We start from the raw sequence: 19,281 nt of genomic DNA on the forward strand, positions 1-19,281 counted from the left end.
AGCAATGCACATATCAATTTTCTCTTGATAAATTAATTTACTGCATGTTTATGAAGTTCTTATGCTAAACTCTCAAATAAGAACAATTTCAAGATAAACTAAAAATACCCTACATTAACTCCATAGTCATTTAATGATAAAAGCAAAATACAAGAGCTCTTCAGGGACTAAAATGTAAAGTTGAACAAAGCCTACCAACTTCCTTTCTCCTTTAAAGAGGACTCTTCTATCAGTCTTTTTTCTCCATATACCATATAGATGTAGCTAGTAATAAATGGATTAATTTAAGAAAAATATAGAAAGTTTCTAGTACTGACATTTGCATCTTTGTTAAGATGAGTCTCATACTAGAAAATGAATCAAAACACTTATTTTTCCAAAGGATAAGAAAGAATTTTGTTAACTGATGTCATGGTTTGGTGGAATAAGGATAATGTATCATTTCATGAGTAGTTTAAAACAAAACAAAGAAGCCTTGGGAATTATAAAAACTTCTGTTGGATTTATTTACAAACCTACATACCCTGACTGAAAACATTACCAAATTTTGAGGTTAGATGAGTATCTCATTTTAAAACGTTTTAACAAAAGTTCCTATCAAATTATCTTTAAAAAATACAGTGTAGTATTTAACTCAGTATCATTAGCAAAAAATTTTTCATAGTTTTAATTTAAATCTAGCATTCAAGATACTTATAGAAGGTATCTAAAATCATAAATAGGTTTCAGGACATAAAGACAACTATTAATGTTAAAAACAACAAAAAAGGCTAATGAACTGGTAAGCTCTCCATTTTCTTCGTATTAAACATTTCTGAGATAGCAAAAGTAACTTTGCAAATGCAATTAAGGTTAAGGAAACATGTTTGGGGATTATTCTAGACTATTAAGGTAAGGCCAATTTAATCACATGAATAGAATATTTAAAAAAATAGAGAACCATTCTCAACTATGGAAAACCAGAGAGGTGGCTGAATAAGGACTCTCTGTAATCTGTTGTTGTTTAGTCATTAAGTCAAGTCCGGTTCTTTTGTGACCCCATGGACTGTAGCCCACCAGGCTCCTCTGTCCGTGGGATTTCCTAGGCAAGAACACTGGAGTGGGTTGCCACTTCCTTCTCCAGGGGATCTTCCTGACCGAGGGATTGAACTCATGTTTCCTGCATTGGCAGGAGAATTCTTCACCACTGAGCCACCAGGAAAGCCCATCCACCTGTAATTACTGGCTTTTTAAGATGAAGGAAGGAGGACCTAAGCAGAGGAATAAAGGTTGTCTCTAGAAGCTGGAAGTATCAAGGGAACAGATTTTTTCCTAGAGCCTCCAAAAGGGAATACAGACACGCCAACACTTAAGATTTCAGCCCAGTGACATTCACGTCAGATTTCAGACCTACAGAACCATTAAGACAGTAGTACTGTTAAATGCTTTGAATTTTTAATTTGCTGTATAATCAACAGAAAACTAATAAATCGAAGTCATCACAATCATTCCAATCTCAATTTTGTAAAATATAAATTCATGAATCCAGAAATTAGGGAGGGGGCTACAAGAAATAATGATCCATAAAACCAATCTAATTTGTAATGGCTCCAACAAATAAAAATTGTTTTCAACAGAATTTTAAATCAGATTTCCCTAAAACTTCTAAAATCACCTTATGAAGATGGTTCACATTCTTTTAAATGAACATGTATGCTGAACTTAACATTAACAGCTAAAGCACCACATTTTATCAAATCCACCATGCCATCCATTGTAAGTCACAATATTTTTTTGTGCCACTTTAGAAAATCCTGCCAATTACAGTTCTAAGACAGCATCCATTGTAAAGCACATTGTAAGTTCAGAGATGTTAAATTCAGAAAATGTTTCTTATATATATTATATATATATTCATCACCTTAAAAATCTTCTGCCATTAAGCAGACAGGAACATCTATAACCAAACTCAAATAATTTTTATTTCTCTGGAGCCCATTTAAGTTCAACAGCTATTTCAGAAAATACAATGTTACTAGTTCAAAAAGACTCAGAGGTAAGAGTGCCATCTACTGAACAATTTGCATAGCGTTCTTCAATCCAAATGTTATTCCTCTACCTTCTTATTTAAATTTATTATCTACTATCAACAAAAGCATTTTGCCAAAGAGGGACCTCTCATCAATAAGCTGACTTCCCAGAGGCTTATAAAATTCTTGGATGAATTCATCAACCAAAAAGACAAATCTGATTATTTGCACTAAGTAATTTGTACCTCTAAAATCATTCAGTATGTACTTAATCTCTATTTAATTACTGTCTTTTGTATTAAATGTGTTTTCAGGACTGCAATTCTCAATCCTTCACATACCAAACACATTAACTGGAATTTTTCTTTTCAGGTTTCAATATACGGTTAACTTTAAAATAATGAGAAAGCAGGAAGGGAAAATTACCATTCAACTCTACAACAAATCAAATATAGTACCAAACTGACTCTGACATTGTTAGATGATCCTTCAAACATGAAATATGGATGTGGAATCTGTACACTATAAGCATTCATGTATTCGGTTTTCCCTAAATGCCTTCTATTCTGGAAAAGGCTTATGAAATATTTTCCCAAAGCAGTTTGGATGAGCATAGGGGAGTAGAGAAGAGAGAAGAGGAGAGGGAAGAGAACAGAAAAATCAGGTCACTGTTAAGATCCAAGTCCAAATGTAGAAAAATGGAACAACTCCAAAGCTGAAGAAGAAGTAAGAAATTTAGGATTAGAAAATTGTTGACCATCACCATCCACTGGCCCCTTCCTACATGGGTTAAGTCTGATCTTCAAAATGAAATGTATCTTAGAAAAATGTCCATTTATGTTAATTAACTTCTAACTTTTAAAGCCATATTACTGAAATCCTGTATTTCACAAAATAATTGCAGATGTGAGATATTAATATTTAAAACTACCAAGTGAACCAATATAGTGTATTTTAAAAACTAGTACAGAGTTGCTATATATAAACACAGCACAGTGACTAGCGTATTTTTTACTTTTACTTTTCCTAAAGGATAAGCAAAAGGTAAATCCTAGTAGTATCACGACCACCACTAGGTTTTTATTGGAAAATGTATATAATTGTACAAGGTAACTATCTGATAAAACCAGTTGTATATATATTTAAATATTTAGAATAAACATGATCATGAGCTATAAATTTAACAAAAACATGTTTCATTTCATTACATAGCTACTTGAACACTACAAATCTTGTACAGTCATTAATATAAAATACAGCCACTACTATTAAAACGTGTACCTCAGAACTATCTCCTACCCTCAAAACCAAGATAAAGTGATGAACTGAACAATAATAACCAAAATGTACTGGAGCACCTAAACTACAACTACTACCAAAAAGAAAAATTTTTTTTACCATAACCGGAGGTGTAATTAGGGCCCCGACGACCTCTGCCTCTTCCACTATAAGACCTAGAACCTTGTACAGAAGAGACGGTACTTTCATCAGTGGCATATCCTTTCTCTTTTTCAGGCCCTCTGGTGGAAGAAGGTCTGAAACCCATACCAATCTGTCGAAGCTGTTCATCAATCTGTAGTCGTTCCATTCTTAGCTGTTCTACTTCCTATAACGAAAATGAAAAAGGATAAATCTTACATATATTTTTTTTTTCTTAAAGCCTAGAGTTGAGCTATAGTCTGGTCCTACCAGTAGTGAAAGCAGCTGTGATCTTGGGCAGTTATTTGGCAATGTAGACTGTATTCCTAGTAAACATAATTTACAAGGTCAATTCACCAAGCATTTACTAAATGCCTTAACATCATGTGCCAACCATGCTAAGTACTATAGGTATACAATATAAAAAAGACAAGGACACTTCTCCTTCAGGGGAATGTTTACAGATGAGCATTAAAAAAACCTAGGGGATGGTTAACAGACAACTGTTGAAATAACCTATTTTAATAGCCAATTATCAGACCTAGTCTTTAAGGAGTATCAAACTCTGCTAAATGAGGTAAAGTATCACCTATGACAGGTATTACTAATTAACTACTTTCCTATCAAAATAGTGACAACTGAGTTGTGGCCTAGCTGAACTGGTAGACTTGGTCATTTAGAGACTGAGGTCATTACAGAATGGGAAAGTAAGGTATCTATGGAGAAAGCTCTTGGCTAAAAAGCAGTAGAGTACTGGAAAGACAAGTTTTTCAAAGAAAGGAAGGACTTAAGGGTGCTTTGAAAATATTAACGTAACAATGATCTGAGTGACTAAAAGGAAAACATAACTAGAGACAGCAGTTCAAGTACCATAAACCAAAAAAAACACACGGCAGGAATAAGAATAAAAAATTACAATTGCAACTTAATTTACAGGGCATTTCTTTTCCAAAACCTTTTCTCTTTATTAACCCAGACAGACTAAACAACAATGGTTGCTGCTGCTGCTGCTGCTAAGTCCCTTCAGTCGTGTCCGACTCTGTGCGACCCCATAGACGGCAGCCCACCAGGCTCCCCCGTCCCTGGGAGTCTCCAGGCAGGAACACTGTAGTGGGCTGCCATTTCCTTCTCCAATGCATAAAGTGAAAAGTGGAAGTAAAGTCGCTCAGTCATGTCTGACTCTTAGCAACCCCATGGACTGCAGCCTACCAGGCCCCTCAGTCCACGGGATTTTCCAGGCAAGAGTACTGGACAACAATGGTTAACAGTTATCAAATGACATATAAGGAGGTAGTTCATGTGATTCAGAGAGTACCAGTAACCATCAGGTGCCAACTCTGCTAAGTGCTACAGGTATACAATATAAAAAAGACATGGACTCATCTCCTTCAAGGGAATGTTTACAGATGAGCATTAGTAACCAACAGAGTCCACATCATTCCCAGTTCTATCTCCTATTTGCAACAAATTTAAGAGTGGGCATGTCTTAAACAAAAGGAAAGAAATATAAACGTTCAGAGGGAAAGAGAAAAATGTACATGAGGCCAATCATTTTACTATGGCAAAGGATCTTTTAATATTTTCACACAGAAAGGAAAAAAAGGGAAATATGAAGCTGAATTAACAAAAATTAAGATTTAAAAGTTTACTACAAATACTAATATAAAATTAAAGTTTAATGTGTGGAGGAACATGATATAAATATGAACAGTATACAAACCTTTAGATAAGCAATATGATACTCTAAAAGCACTTGCACATTTCCAATGCTTTCTTTAGTGCCAACAAATACAAATGGAACCATTCCCTGTAAGAAAACACAACATCCCAGTATTTAGTATTTATGTCCTCTAATTCAAGCACAGCTTTTAAGTAAATAAACCAAATTTCAAAGAAATTTTCCATCAAACTGGAATGAATGTACAGATTAGATGTATTTTTGGTAGTGCTTGCTTAAAAACATAATAAAACACAATGGGCAGGTTATCCCTGTAATATAGCTCATATAGCAAAACTTTCAACATCTGTAGGTTGGAAGTACTTCGTGACCATTAACAGAAGTATCACGTACAAACTTTCAATATTTACAGTGTAAAATAAAGAAATTACTGATATGGACAAATAGTCACCTTAAGTTATTAAACCAAATGAAAGGATTAACGCTGACCTGTTTTACTTAGGTGAATGTCAAAAGACGGTTTTAAAAAGTGAGAAGGGAAGTAAGATACCTAAATGATATTTGTTTTTTTTTCTTTAAAGAAATAAATTTTCAGCTTCCTATTGGCTAAAGAAAATGAACAGTCTAAGGAAACTCACCCAATCATTTTCAATGTCCTTCACTTTCTTGATTTTATAGAATCATTCCTAACAGTTATTTAAATAACCTGGCTTAAGAATTTTGGGTTCTGAAGACAGAATTAAGTGTGGCTTAACTTTTTATTCTATATAGGAAATCACTATGTGACTTATTTTCAAAATAATTTTTTAAAAATTTAATTAGTGAATTTTAGTATGGGAAATTAAAAAGAAGAAAGGCACCAGGGGAGGTGCTAAAGCTACAGTACAGAGTACAGCTATCATGGAGCTTAAAGTGGCAGTGACTCTAAAAGAAGTAATTCCAACTAGGAAGGTATGAACAAGGGACTCTAACTTAAGCTTAGGAAGTGAGAATGCCTTGAGCTATCCTCAAGAATTCACATGCAGAAAACAGAGGATGCAAAGTGAACGAAAGATAGGAGGGGAAAAAAAGGAGCTAGAAAGTTTTAATCCATAATGTAACTCTGGGACTATATTATTTATGGTCATTTTACAGAAATATCCCAATTCTACAGATGGGAAAAAAAATGTGCTCAAAGTTATAAAATCAGCAATTAACCCAACCAATTTCGTATCCAGTTATCTAATTCCAAATAATACCCACTTGTTAACTGCCATAATCTATGTTAAAGAAAAAGGTAAAGAGAATCACAATCTCAGAAAAGGTACTAAACATTCCTGTAATAATCTCATTGTAAAGTATTTGTGGAGGTGATGGAATTTCAGCTGAGCTATTTCAAATCCTAAAAGATGATGCTGTTAAGTACGCCAGCAAAATTTGGAAAACTCAGCAGTGGCCACAGGACTGGCCAAATGTCAGTTCTCATTTCAATCCCAAAGAAAGGCAATGCCAAAGAATGTTCAAACTATCGCACCATTGCATTCATTTAACACATTAGCAAAGTAATGCTCGAAATCCTCCAAGCAAGGCTTAAGCAGTATGTGAACCAAACAGATGTTCAAGCCAGATTTAGAAAAAGGCAGACGAATCAGAGATCAAATTGCTAACATCCCTTGGGTCACTGAAGAAGCAAGAGAATTCCAGAAAAACATCTACTTCTGCTTCCTTGACTACTCTAAAGCCTTTGTGTGGATCACAATAAACCATGGAAAATTCTTCAAGAGATGGGAATACCAGGCCACCTGACCTGTCTCCTGAGAAATCTGTATGCAGGTCAAAAAGCACAGTTAGAACCAGACATGGAACAATGGACTGGTTCAAAATTGGTAAAGGAATACATCAAGGCTGTATACTGTCACTCTGCTTATTTAACTTATATGCAGAATACATCATGTGAAATGCCAGGCTAGATGAAGCACAAGGTGGAATCAAGATTGCCAGGAGAAATATCAATAACCTCATATATGCAGACAACACCACTCTTATGGCAGAAAGTGAAGAGGAACTTTCAGAAAGTGAAGAGCCTTCCTGATGAAAGTGAAAGAGGAGAGTGAAAAAGCTGGCTTAAAACTCAATATTAAAAAAACTAAGATCATGGCATCTGGTCCCATCACTTCCTGGGAAATAGATGGGGAAACGATTTTAACAGCAAGAGACTTTATTTTCTTGGGCTCCAAAATCACTGCAGATGGTGACTGCAGCCATGAAATGAAAAGATGCTTGCTCCTTGGAAGAAAAGCTATGACCAACCTAGACAGCATATTAACAAGCAGAGACATTGTCAACAAAGGTCTGTCTAGTCAAAGCTATGGTTTTTCCAGTAATTATGTATGGATTTTAGAGTTGGACTATAAAGAAAGCTGAGAACTGAAGAATGGATGCTTTTGAACTGTGGTGTTGGAGAAGACTCTTGACAGTCCCTCAGACTGCAAGGAGATCCAATCAGTCCATCCTAAAGGAAATCAGCCCTGAATATTCACTGAAAGGACTGACGCTGAATCTGAAACTCCCAATATTCTGGCCACCTGATGTGAAGAACTAACTCATCGGAAAAGATGCTGATGCTGGGAAAGACTGAAGGCAGGAGAAGGGGAGGAATAGAGGATGAGATGGTTGGATGGCATCACCAACTCAGTGGACATAAGTCTGAGCAAGCTCCAGGAGCTGGTGATAGACAGGGAAGCCTGGCATGCTGCAGTCCATGGAGTCGCAAAGAGTCGGATGTGACTAGTCGAACTGACCCCACATAAGCCAATATCAACTTCCAGATTTATTTTCACGTTAAAAGGTTTTGGTTATTTAGGCTTTTGACCTTTATTTAAAATATTAAAAGATATAGCAAAACAGAATACATACATACCTACACAGCAACCAGATTAAAACTAAACAGCATTGGTTTCTTTTATAGAAAGGCATAGTGTGCCCTCCCCTTCCTTTTTATCCCAATCTGTTTGATAATTTACATAATCTACTTGGTATCTTTTAGCATTTAAATTTTTTAATTCTGGCACAGAGATGGGAGGTAAAAATAACCAAAACTACAAAGTAAAGTGTACTAATTTATGAAGGACATCCTAAAACAATCAGCTTGCAACAAGGTGGTAAATACTGGAAAGCAGCTAGAATATGTCAAGCTAAGGGAAGACTAGATATTAGTATGAAGCTAAGATATTTATAATTGAGTCATTTAATGACCCTGCCCAGTAAACACCTTCATCTTCAGACCAATTTTAGCCAGCAGTTATAAGCCAAACTGTTATTGTTGTTTAGTTGTTAAGTCATGTCCAACTGTTCTGCAACTCCATGGGCTGTAGTCCATCAGGCTCCTCTGTCCATAGGATTTCCCAGGCAAAACTAGTGGAGTTGGCAGTCATTTCCTCCTCTGAGGCTCTTCCCAACCCAGGAATCAAACCTGCATATCCTGCACTGGCAGGCAGGTTCTTTACGACTGTATCACCAGGGAAGCCTGGTATGCCAAATGGGTCACCATTATTTTACACATTAAATATATAAACAGAGACGGTGTCAATTATAATAGTATGACACCCTTGATTTTAATGGGGTCATCACCCACCCTCCAGGTGGGGTATGGTGTTTGCTTAATATGAAGTTAAAATTACTTAAGGTTTACATCAATTTTTAAAGCTGTGTAAGATGTAATCAATCTACAAGTACTCATTTGCATAACAGTAATTTGTTTTTCCTCATTCGTTTTTATCACCACATTCTAACTAATTAAAAGAATCAAGGAAATGGTATCTTTCACTGGGATCTTTACAACATCCAATATGTGGTGTGAGGCTGTTTATCTTAGCAAATATCTTCAGTTTCCTCCATGTGTCTCTTTAAAAAAAAAAAACAAACTTACTTTGTCCAATAAGCAAATGAACTCCTCAGTTACCCACTGTGCAAAACTGAAGAAGTTGTGAATGTACTGCTTTCTGGGAGATAATTTTGGGGGTGGGGAAGGGGGGAGTCTTTGCCTTATATTCAGTTATATTCTATAACTATATAGAGTTGACCACTAGAGCCACAAAGGTTAGTGATGCTTAAAGTGGTAGATAAGAAGTTTAAAAAAAAAAAACAAGGTGGATAAGACATTAACATGTAACAAAAAGACTGAAAAAAAATTTCAGAAAGTTGTCATCAGCTGCTGCTGCTGCTAAGCCGCTTCAGTTGTGTCCAACTCTGTGTGACCCCATAGACAGCAGCCCACCAGGATCCTCTGTCCCTGGCATTCTCCAGGCAAGACTACTGGAGTAAGTTCCTATTTCCTTCTCCAATGCATGCATGCATGCTAAGTCACTTCAGTCGTGTCCAACTCTGTGCGACCCTATGGACTGCAGCCCACCAGGCTCCTCTGTCCAAGGGACTCTCTAGGCAAGAATACTGAAGGGGGTTGCCATTTCCTTCTCCAATGGCATCAGAATGACCAACAATGTTAGAGCTTAAAGATTTCATTTAAGAAATGGTCAGAGCTTACCAAAAAAAAGGTCAAAGAACCGTTATTAAGAATTCCTTCACAGCCAACTGTTTTGTTTAGAGTACCAAAATCTTTATACTCTAAGTACAAAAAAAAAAACTGATAAGATCAAACTAGAGTCTTTTTTTTAATAAAAAATTGGCCTTTTTACTGAAGCACTGAGAAACTTTAAAAAAAAATTTCACTGCAGAGGGAGAGTAGTTCACTGGATATAACTTTCTTAAAACAATTTTTAAAATATAAAAGAATGGGTGGGGGGCTGAGGGGGACACAGGCAAATTACATTTTAAATACTTACATCTTCTCTAGGTAGTTTATTTTCATTGTCTCCTTCAATTCTCACCCGAACCACACCAGATTTGTCTACTATTTCTTGAATAACTTTGCCATTTTTCCCAATTACTTTTCCTTTAATAAGAGAAAACATACATAATAATAAATTAAAAACCAACACTGCTATCATTTCAACATCAGCCCAAATAATTTATGGCTTGCTATCAAACTATGAAAACCAAGCAAAACTGCATCTTTTTATTCTCAATTAACTCACCCTAACGACTGAGAAACATATCCTTGGTATGAAACCTCCTTCTCTTCAGTATGGCTAAGGTTGCTACTGTTAACTGAGATTAATAACTCTACTCAGGTGTAAGATATTTTCAAAGTTCAACTATTTTTTACTATGTTCTATACCATTTTTATATTTTTAAAATATCAAGTCCAACCCACTTATTCTAAAAGCTTGAATTATATAAATGAAGGCAAAAAGAAAACTTTTATTTTGGTATTAATTACATCAATTTGTTTACATTTATGACACATTACATATATTATTATTCAAACAACTAACAATGTCATCAACTTGGCTTTTATTTTCAAAGTCCTACTTAAAAGACAACTGTGACTTGAAGATTCTTTTAAAATGAATATTCTCTTCACTGAAATAAAATGTTTACATTTAACAAGTATTACATTTTACACCTATAAGTGTTTAAACTACTTTAGAACTATACAACTACATACAAAATGTATATGGGTTGCGTCTTCCTAGATATGAAACACTGTGAAATGACACAGAATTCAAATTATTTACCTTCTCCACACTTAACTTGCTAAGTCTGTCAAATAACAGAGTATCTGACAATTAGAGGAGAAACTAAAAGGAGGATATGAAGATGCTCTTCACTTAGGGAACTCACTTTTTATAAAGCTAATATACATCCATAAAATAAAAAGCAATACTGGGTAGTGTTACCTGGTAACAGAAGTAAATGTTCCAGTAACCATTACTATAAATAGATGTATACTAAGTTAACAGTAACATCTTACTCGTTATTAAGTTCAAATCCTCAGTTAAAATGTTACACTATACCAGCAATCTATTTCCACAGTAAATTAATTTTGGCTGACACAGGCTATAATGTAAGTTTCTCCTACGGCATGTCTGACAGAACAGCTTCCAATAAAGAATAAATAAGCGGGCAGGGGGACAAACAAGGGAATAATGGCAACAGTAAGCCAGTCAATACAACAGACACTATTACAGGATTTTCAAACTTCCTTGCCCAATAACCCTAAATTTAAAAGCAGCAGCAACTGAACAAGAGAAAAAACAAAACAGAGTAGGACAGGGAATTCACATGATGCATGTCTTCTCAGAGCAGCCCTAGCAGCAGCATATAAAAGCAACCTTCATGTTAACACAGTGAAGCTCAAGCAGCAACTCCATCCTTGACCCTGCTAAAAATAAGCAAATATCTTTTCGAAAAAAACAAAAATCAGATTGTTACATCATACCCCCTTCCCCAAAATCTCTGCCCCTTACTTCTTGTGAACTATACCAGTGGTGAGTGAATATCCATCACCCTTCTGGGGTCTGTGGCAAGGACCTACCTGCAAGTTTTATTTAGTCCCACCAGAGACCGTCAATATTTTAACTGATCATTTCCACAGTTTAAATTCCAAAGCATATTGACAAACTGAAGCAGACCTGTGGTATAATTTGAGCACTGAGCATAAATGCTGAAGGGACAGAGTAGAGAAGTGATTAAGGAAGGCTTCCAGGAGCTGAAGTTTCAATTCATTTTCAAATCAATGTTCACATAATACTTCTGATTTGGGAGGAGTGGGAATGGTCAACAAGCCTAGAATTCTTGGAACCTGAATATATGTGAGAATTCTCTCTGAAACTTACCCACCAAGTAGTCCTCATTTCCTTTTACTTCTCAGTCCTCTTTTTCTCTTTCACTTTGACTAAGAATGTACTATTTTTCAAAAGACTGCTTCACCCAGAAAACATTTTAGAGAAAGACGTAGTACTACTATAAATAGACAGCACTCAACTCAGGTCTTAGTATTACTTCTGAGTATTTAACCAATGTATAACAGTTGCTGCTAATATTTATTTTCTAAATAATAAACAAATAACCCAAATAAACAAAGCCAAACAAGCCAGGGTAGAGGAAAACAAGAGACATGTTAGGTTCTCACATCACTGAACAGATAAACAAAGAGAAGAATCTGAGAACTATAAATATATCCAATTTACTATTTCTCAAATATGAGAAATTTTTATTTAAGGTTAACACTACCACAAATTCTGTAAGACCAATGCTATCTTCTACAGAACTGTTGGGTTGGAAAGAACCAGGACTCCCTTGGACACACTCACCTCCAAATCATTTTTACAAGTGAAGAAATCTAAGTTAAATTACGTTCTGTGAAAGCAGCAACCAAAATGTTAGTACTGATAGCTGTCAATAATGGGAGCATTATATAAACAATCAAGGGGATCATTTTCAAAAGCATCGTTCTTGTCAAAGGTGATTTCCCTTGACAGCAATGAATATTTGGTAACATTTTGTATCTTACCATTTATTTAAATTATATAAAATTCATAACACTTATATTTAATTTTAACCTCTCAACTCATCATCTCCAGCCACTCAGTACACAGTGATTGCTAATAATAGATTAAGTGGAGCTAAATTAACTGGCAGTATATCATAGACATCCAAATGTTTAGGCAGAAGTGGAAAGCTTTTTCTATAGTTGAATACCAACAGATTGTCCAAATTCTTGTAGTGTATGCTATTATCCCAAATACACTACTTGTTATTGGCCAAAACAAACATTTTTAATAGCACAAGTGTGCTGTTGTTTTTTAATTTTCACCTATTAATGTTTCAGACTCTGACAAGTAAAATGTGTACAGAATCTTTTCCTAAAGGTAGACAAGGTGTACTTATATATAAATGGAGCCCAAGGGCCTCAATTTCATTATAGTCAAAAAACTAAGGAGACTCAACAGATGACCAGAAAGTCATAAAAAAAAAATCATTCCCCTAGAAAATGTCATTACTTTGTGTTGATGCTTATATTAAATATAGAATCACTAAGTATAATTTAACATGTGACCAAGATTTCTGTTTCAGACTGCATCTTAAAGGATAGATCACACAGATATAGAGAATATTATTTACAAAGCTATTAAACAATTGATCTCTCAAATTATAATGCTCATTAACTGCAGCTTCAAAAGCAAAACCTGTTGTCACTTAACTTACAACCCACAGGCACAGCAGTTTTCATCAAAAGTGTCAAAAATTTAATAGTGAAACCTTCCCTAATATCATCACCATCCTTCTCTTCTTATGACTTCTTATCCTTATTTGAGGTTTTGGCAACAACTATCACTTTCTCATACCCTACTCTGTAGTTTATTACCCTATTGTTAGTCCACTCAAACTTTTTCTTCTGCATCAAACAAAAGAAAACAATTATCACAAATACCTTCTCAAAAAAGTACTACAATTTTGATGGATGTATGAAAGATAAAAAGACATCAAGCAAATGAAAATATTAAGGAAGAAGCGAAGGGGATGAAAAAGCTTAAGAAAAACTGTAATGCCAAACCGTTATTAAAAAAAAAAATTCCACGTAACTTAGAAGGTAAATGTTTTCAGAAAAAGCTAATTTTTAATTAAGTCATCATATGTAATTAAATAACATTTAACTTAACATTTAGTAGAAGTACTTACCAACAAGATTCCTAGGAACCTGAATAAAATCCTCCACAAATTCCAAGAAACCTCTAGCCTTTTTAACAGCATCAGCACTCTGCAGGGTAGGGTGGGGGAACAAACATGAAATTCAATCTTGAAGAAACCCACAATCCACAACAAAAACACAAGAAAGAAAAAAGAAACTGAACTGTCATGCTCCAGTACAAGATTCTGCTCAGACGACCAAAGTGCTATTTCAAGTCAAGTATTCATAGAGTACTTTTCCAAAAAAAAAAGAGGAATCATTAAAGAGCTAGGGGAAAAAGGCTTTTATAATCAAAATGTTAGACATCTTTACAGTCCCTAAGACATCTAAAACTGTCTAAATAGACATCTGTAAGCTCCTGAGAAAACTAAGAGAGTTTTACTTATGTTAGAGAAATTTTAACCCCATCCTAAATACATCTGGCCCACACTTGTATGTTGGATTCTCCAGGTGAATTTAAAAAAAAACTGTTCATACTGTATGTGCTGTCTGCATTGTTTTCTCCTTCTCAATGTAAGAAATGATTTAAAAGGCTGTTTTTGTAGAGATGCATTTTTAAAATTACCTACTAATATGACCATTAAAATTCCTAAGCTCTAACAGTTAAAATTTAAAAAAACTAGAAGATGGGGGGAAGGTCAGGTTGTGTTCTCTAAAAGGAATTTATAGTTCTCAGTAACAATTAACTTCCACTTTTAATGTTTGTCCTTTAATAACCATAAATCAAGTATGTTGTATGCTTACCATATCATACAAATCCATATTCAATCTTCATAAACTGTTATGGTAAGCACTATTATTATTTTCATTTTACAATGTGGAAACTCTGCAGGGGAACTGCCTAACTTTCTCCAAGTCCTCTCAAAGTGGTAGAGACAAAATTCCAATTCTGATAATATGGCTCTAAACCCTTTCATCTTAATCACTATCGTATATTGCCTACTTCTAAAGGTTTCAGAAATAAAAATCAGACCTCCAGTCAGAGTCACTATATGACTTAAATGAAAAGTCAAGACTTAAATTATCACACCCCAAAACTTATCTATTTACTCTAATGTGAAGGATGGTCTTAATGAAGGAAAGCTTGTTTTATTTTTCAGATTATCTTCATGCCCACACAGCTGTCACAATTAACCAGTGACAAAATATTTAAAATTCAAGGTCTACAAAAGGTATTATATACTATTTACAGCTGCCAGTGCCTGACATAATAAGCACTCAAAAAATACTTGAATAAATTATTTGTAATGCACATAAAGCTGAGAAATTCAGAAGCAGTTGATTAAGGAACTTTGGAAAACAGTACACATTAAATATCCAGTAATCTTTCAAGGCCCCATAATTATATATATTAGCATATTATAATATTATAATATATATACTAATATAGCATCTTTAATCAACTTACATGTAATGATACTAGACTGGCAATTTTAAACTATTCCACCCAGAAACTAAAATTCCAGACAACAGTTAATATGCTACAGTAAAATTACCCAAGGTGGGGGACAAGCAGCATACCTCTCCGTAGATTCTAAATGTTCCAGTATCTTCATCTAGCTCAATAGCTGTAACTCCAGGAACCTTTCTAGCTTGCTGTATATTACTACCATGTGTTCCTATCGCCAGGCCCATCAAATCTTCTCTCACAACAAATTCCTCATGAAAAGCCGCTGCAAGTTGCTTTGTGCACTAGTAAAAGAGGCAAATTAGTATTATAAAAGATAAAAAAAAAATTTTTGTACACCCATGTTCATAGCATTATTTACAATAGTCAAGAGGAGGAAGCAACCCAAAAGTCCACTGAATGATGAATGGATAAACAAAATGTGATATATGCACACAATCAGAATTATTTAGCCCTAAAAAGGAAATTTTGATACATGCTACAACATGGACAAACATTGAGAATATTATACTTAGTGAAATAAGCCAGTCACAAAAAGATAAATACTATATGATTCCACTTACAAAAAGGTTATCTAGAGTAGTCAAATTTGTAAACACAAAGTAGAATGGTGGTGGCATGGAGCTGGGGGAAAGGGAAATAGGAAGTTATTTAAATGGAGACAGAGATTCAGTTTTCCAAGATGAAAATGTTCTGAAGATTGACTGATCAACAGTGTGAATATATTTCTTAATACTATGAACTGCACACTTAAAAATGGTTAGGATGGTAAATGTTATGTTTATTCTACTACAATTAAGAAAAAGAAACGGGAAAAAAGAAAAAAGGTAGTTCACTTGGTCATGTAATGGAAGGGGGAAGTCTGATCATTCTATTTAATCATGGTCACAGAAAACAGTAATTCTACAACAATTTTCCAGAACTACTCACACATGGAGCTCTCCAACTCAAATGATTCCTATTTCAAAACCCATTCACGTATCACTTGTTTGGAAGTTTGAAATTAGTTAAGGGCACTCATGTACTTGTCCTAAAGATAAACAAACCTCAAATTCCCTAAGACTATGCGTGGGAGCACATATATGTGTCGGAGGGAGTAGGGGCAACAAATCACCTAACAATGTGGCAGTAAAAAGTAGAAGAAAACAGGAGTACCTCAGGACAGAACAGAGAGAAGCAATGACAGGCTCTTTTTTAAAACTACAAGCCATGTGACCTCCTCTCTTCTTACCCAAGAGTTGTTATACTAATGAACTAGTTACTCAGAAAGTGCATTGACTGATAGCTCACAGGACAATAAAAAAACAGAGTAAAGAACTAGAAATAAAGTTCTACTGGAAATCCCTAATGAGTTTCTAAGCTTTGGCTCCATTCAGGTATTTTAGCAGCTAAGAGGCTATGTTTGATAATAGTAATAGAGAAAAGTAACTCTAAGGACACAATAATTCCAGTTATTAGCCATAAAATAGTTCCCAAGTTGCCTTACCTAACAGTCATATAGTTTCAGCCATAGAACTTGAATAATATACTCGGGAAACTAAATGAGAAGCACAAAAAATCTTTTACATGTAAACCCACTTACTTCTAAATGCTTAGTGGCCTCTTCATTTCTGGACATAAGCATCAATTTTGTACGAATACTTCGCAAATGCATGTCACTCAAAATATTTACTCTCTTCACAGTTGCTTCACTGGCAGACTATAAACAAATAAGTTACTAATTCAAAAACTTAAACCCTTTTTTTTTAATACAAACACAACCTTCCAAATAAAGCCTCCACTGATTTTCATCTACTGTACTCTCCTTACCTAACATGCACCCCCTCCCACAAATAATCTTGTTTTTTTAATTTCCATATTACTTAGATCTGCTCTTCAAATTATAATGGGGGGAGGAGGGATATAGAATCCCGGATCCCATACGTTAAGAATTTTATGATGTAAAGAATGCTGTATTCAGATTTTTCCTCCTTTCTCCAGGAAAGATTTACAAATTAACAATTATATAACTGCAAAAACTTTTTTCTCCCACATTGTATTCTAATAAAGTCACCATAAAACAAGTGATCCTTTATCTTTGAAATATTTAATTATAAAATATGTACAATGTACAGTTTAATAAAGTGAAAAGTGTTAGTCCCTCAGTCCTCTCTGACTCTTTGCAAACCCCATAGACTGTAGCCTGCCAGGTGCCTCTGTCCATGGAATTCTCCAGGTGAGAATACTGGAGTGGGTTGCCATCCCTTCTCCAGTGGATCTTCCCCACCCAGGGATTGAACCTGGGCCTCCTGCATTGCAGGCAGATTCACAATATTCATTATATACCTCAAGATATGGAGTTATCTTACCAGTATCATTAGCTGTGTTGTTTCTGGATGGTAAAAAATTCTGCATGCTCCTACTGCTTTCTTAAAATCTTTATGTGCATTTTCATTAGCACACCTAAGGAGAGAGGAATTCACGTTTAAGACCGAAACAACAGGTTAAATTTAGAGGGCAATTGTAATGAAAACTTTTGTCTGTTAAAAACATTTTCTGTCAAAGTTTTAATTGGGTGTTTGGGGTAAAAAAGATTTCTGTAGCACTGAAAAATCCCCTTAATTCACAAAGCAATTCAACAGTAAACAAAATTACTCACGCCTCTCTCAAATCCTCAGGAACATCCACTGTGCATTTAAAGAAGGTATTTTTTTTGACAGTTTTATTTTGATTGACAGGCCGAAGTCGTTCAAATGTGACTATTTCATTGTAAGTGGCATCACAAGCAGCATATTCAATGACATAAAACTAAAAGACATCAAAACACTTTAAAAATCCCATCCGAACAAAAACAATGACCTTTAAATGAAGTTCTAATTACTTTGCTTGGATTAAGCAGTAGACCCTCCCCCTTGTGGCACAAGTACTAAGCACAGCTTAGTTACATCAACCTGATTTGCCTAAACTAGATTAGAGGTTCTTACAAGCAAGAACTCTGGTGGTCCTCACATGCTTGCAAAACACCTCTGGAGAGCAGCTTTGGTATTTGCAAATCCAGAACACAAACAGAAATTAATGATCTGATGAATTTTTGAAATACATGATTATTTCTGAAATAGGCTTTTTAACAACAAAACTAAGAGTTGGAGTAACAGTTACAGAAACCAAGAGTCAACTTATTTCCTTGAAAATTAATCACAAAGCAAGTTTTAACATAACTTACTTCTCCTTTCATCATTCGAACTTTAGCCAACCACCATCCACATGGTTCTTGATCATTTGCTCTTGAATATACCTGACAGAAAAAAAAAAAAAGTGCCCTTATTCATTTATCCCAAAAGATTAACACTGTAAATAATGACTTTTTATAAGTGCAAAATTATGTTAAATTCAAGAATCAAAAAATGTTACTGTGAACAAGATGAAACTGCTACATAAGCGTAATGTAACAAGAACTATATATGCATAAGGCAGAGGAATCAGAGATCAAATTGCCAACATCCACTGGATCATAGAAGAAGCAAGGAAATTCCAGAAAAACATCTACCTCTGTTTCATTGACTATGCTAAAGCCTTTGACTGTGTGGATCTTAACAAACTGTGGAAAACACTTAAAGCGATGGGAATACCACACCATCTTATCTGTCTCCTGAGAAACCTGTATGTAGGTCAAGAAGCAACAAGTAGAACCTTCTATAGAACTGACTGGTTCAAAATTGGGAAAGGAGTACAAGGCTGTTTACTGTCACACTGTTTGTTTAATTTATATGCAGAGCACATCATGCAAAATGCCGGGCTGGATGAGTTACAAGCTGAAATCAAGATTGCCAGGGGAAATATCAACAACCTCAGATATGCAGATGATACCACTTAGTGGGAGAAAACAAAGAGGAACTAAAGAGCCTCTCGATGAGGGTGAAAGAGAGTGAAAAAGGCAGCTTAAAATTCAATATTAAAGAAACTAAGTCAAGGCATCCAGTCCCATCACTTCATGGCAAATAGAAGGGAAAAGGTGGAAGCAGAGACAGATTTCCTCTTCTTGGGCTCTAAAATCACTGCAGATGGTGAGTGCGACCATGAAATTACAAGACAATTGCGTCTCGGTAGGAAAGCTATGGCAGAAGGCAATGGCACCCCACTCCAGTACTCTTGCCTGGAAAATCCCATGGACGCAGGAGCCTGGTAGGCTGCAGTCCACAGGGTTGCAAAGAGGTGG

General features: G+C 35.2%; 1 protein-coding gene across 4 annotated transcripts in view; it reads right to left on the reverse strand.

Moving 5' to 3' along the window:
• Positions 1 to 19,281, reverse strand: part of FXR1 (FMR1 autosomal homolog 1) — a 69,913-nt gene that overhangs the window by 9,573 nt on the left and 41,059 nt on the right. For 2 of the 4 annotated variants that reach the window (XM_068979087.1, XM_068979078.1), the window contains exons 5-14: positions 18,289 to 18,360; positions 17,725 to 17,873; positions 17,435 to 17,528; positions 16,669 to 16,785; positions 15,200 to 15,370; positions 13,669 to 13,747; positions 9,927 to 10,036; positions 5,149 to 5,235; positions 3,558 to 3,615; positions 3,408 to 3,470 (exon numbers count right to left, since the gene is read on the reverse strand). In XM_068979087.1, the coding sequence (XP_068835188.1) occupies positions 3,408 to 3,470; positions 3,558 to 3,615; positions 5,149 to 5,235; positions 9,927 to 10,036; positions 13,669 to 13,747; positions 15,200 to 15,370; positions 16,669 to 16,785; positions 17,435 to 17,528; positions 17,725 to 17,873; positions 18,289 to 18,360 (1,000 nt within the window). Of the gene's footprint in view, positions 1 to 3,407; positions 3,616 to 5,148; positions 5,236 to 9,926; positions 10,037 to 13,668; positions 13,748 to 15,199; positions 15,371 to 16,668; positions 16,786 to 17,434; positions 17,529 to 17,724; positions 17,874 to 18,288; positions 18,361 to 19,281 lie in introns of all 4 variants that reach the window. The other 2 variants (XM_068979073.1, XM_068979095.1) reach the window with 1 other exon arrangement.

Source organism: Capricornis sumatraensis, chromosome 1, assembly GCF_032405125.1.
Source record: "Capricornis sumatraensis isolate serow.1 chromosome 1, serow.2, whole genome shotgun sequence".
NCBI classification, from domain to species: domain Eukaryota; kingdom Metazoa; phylum Chordata; class Mammalia; order Artiodactyla; family Bovidae; genus Capricornis; species Capricornis sumatraensis.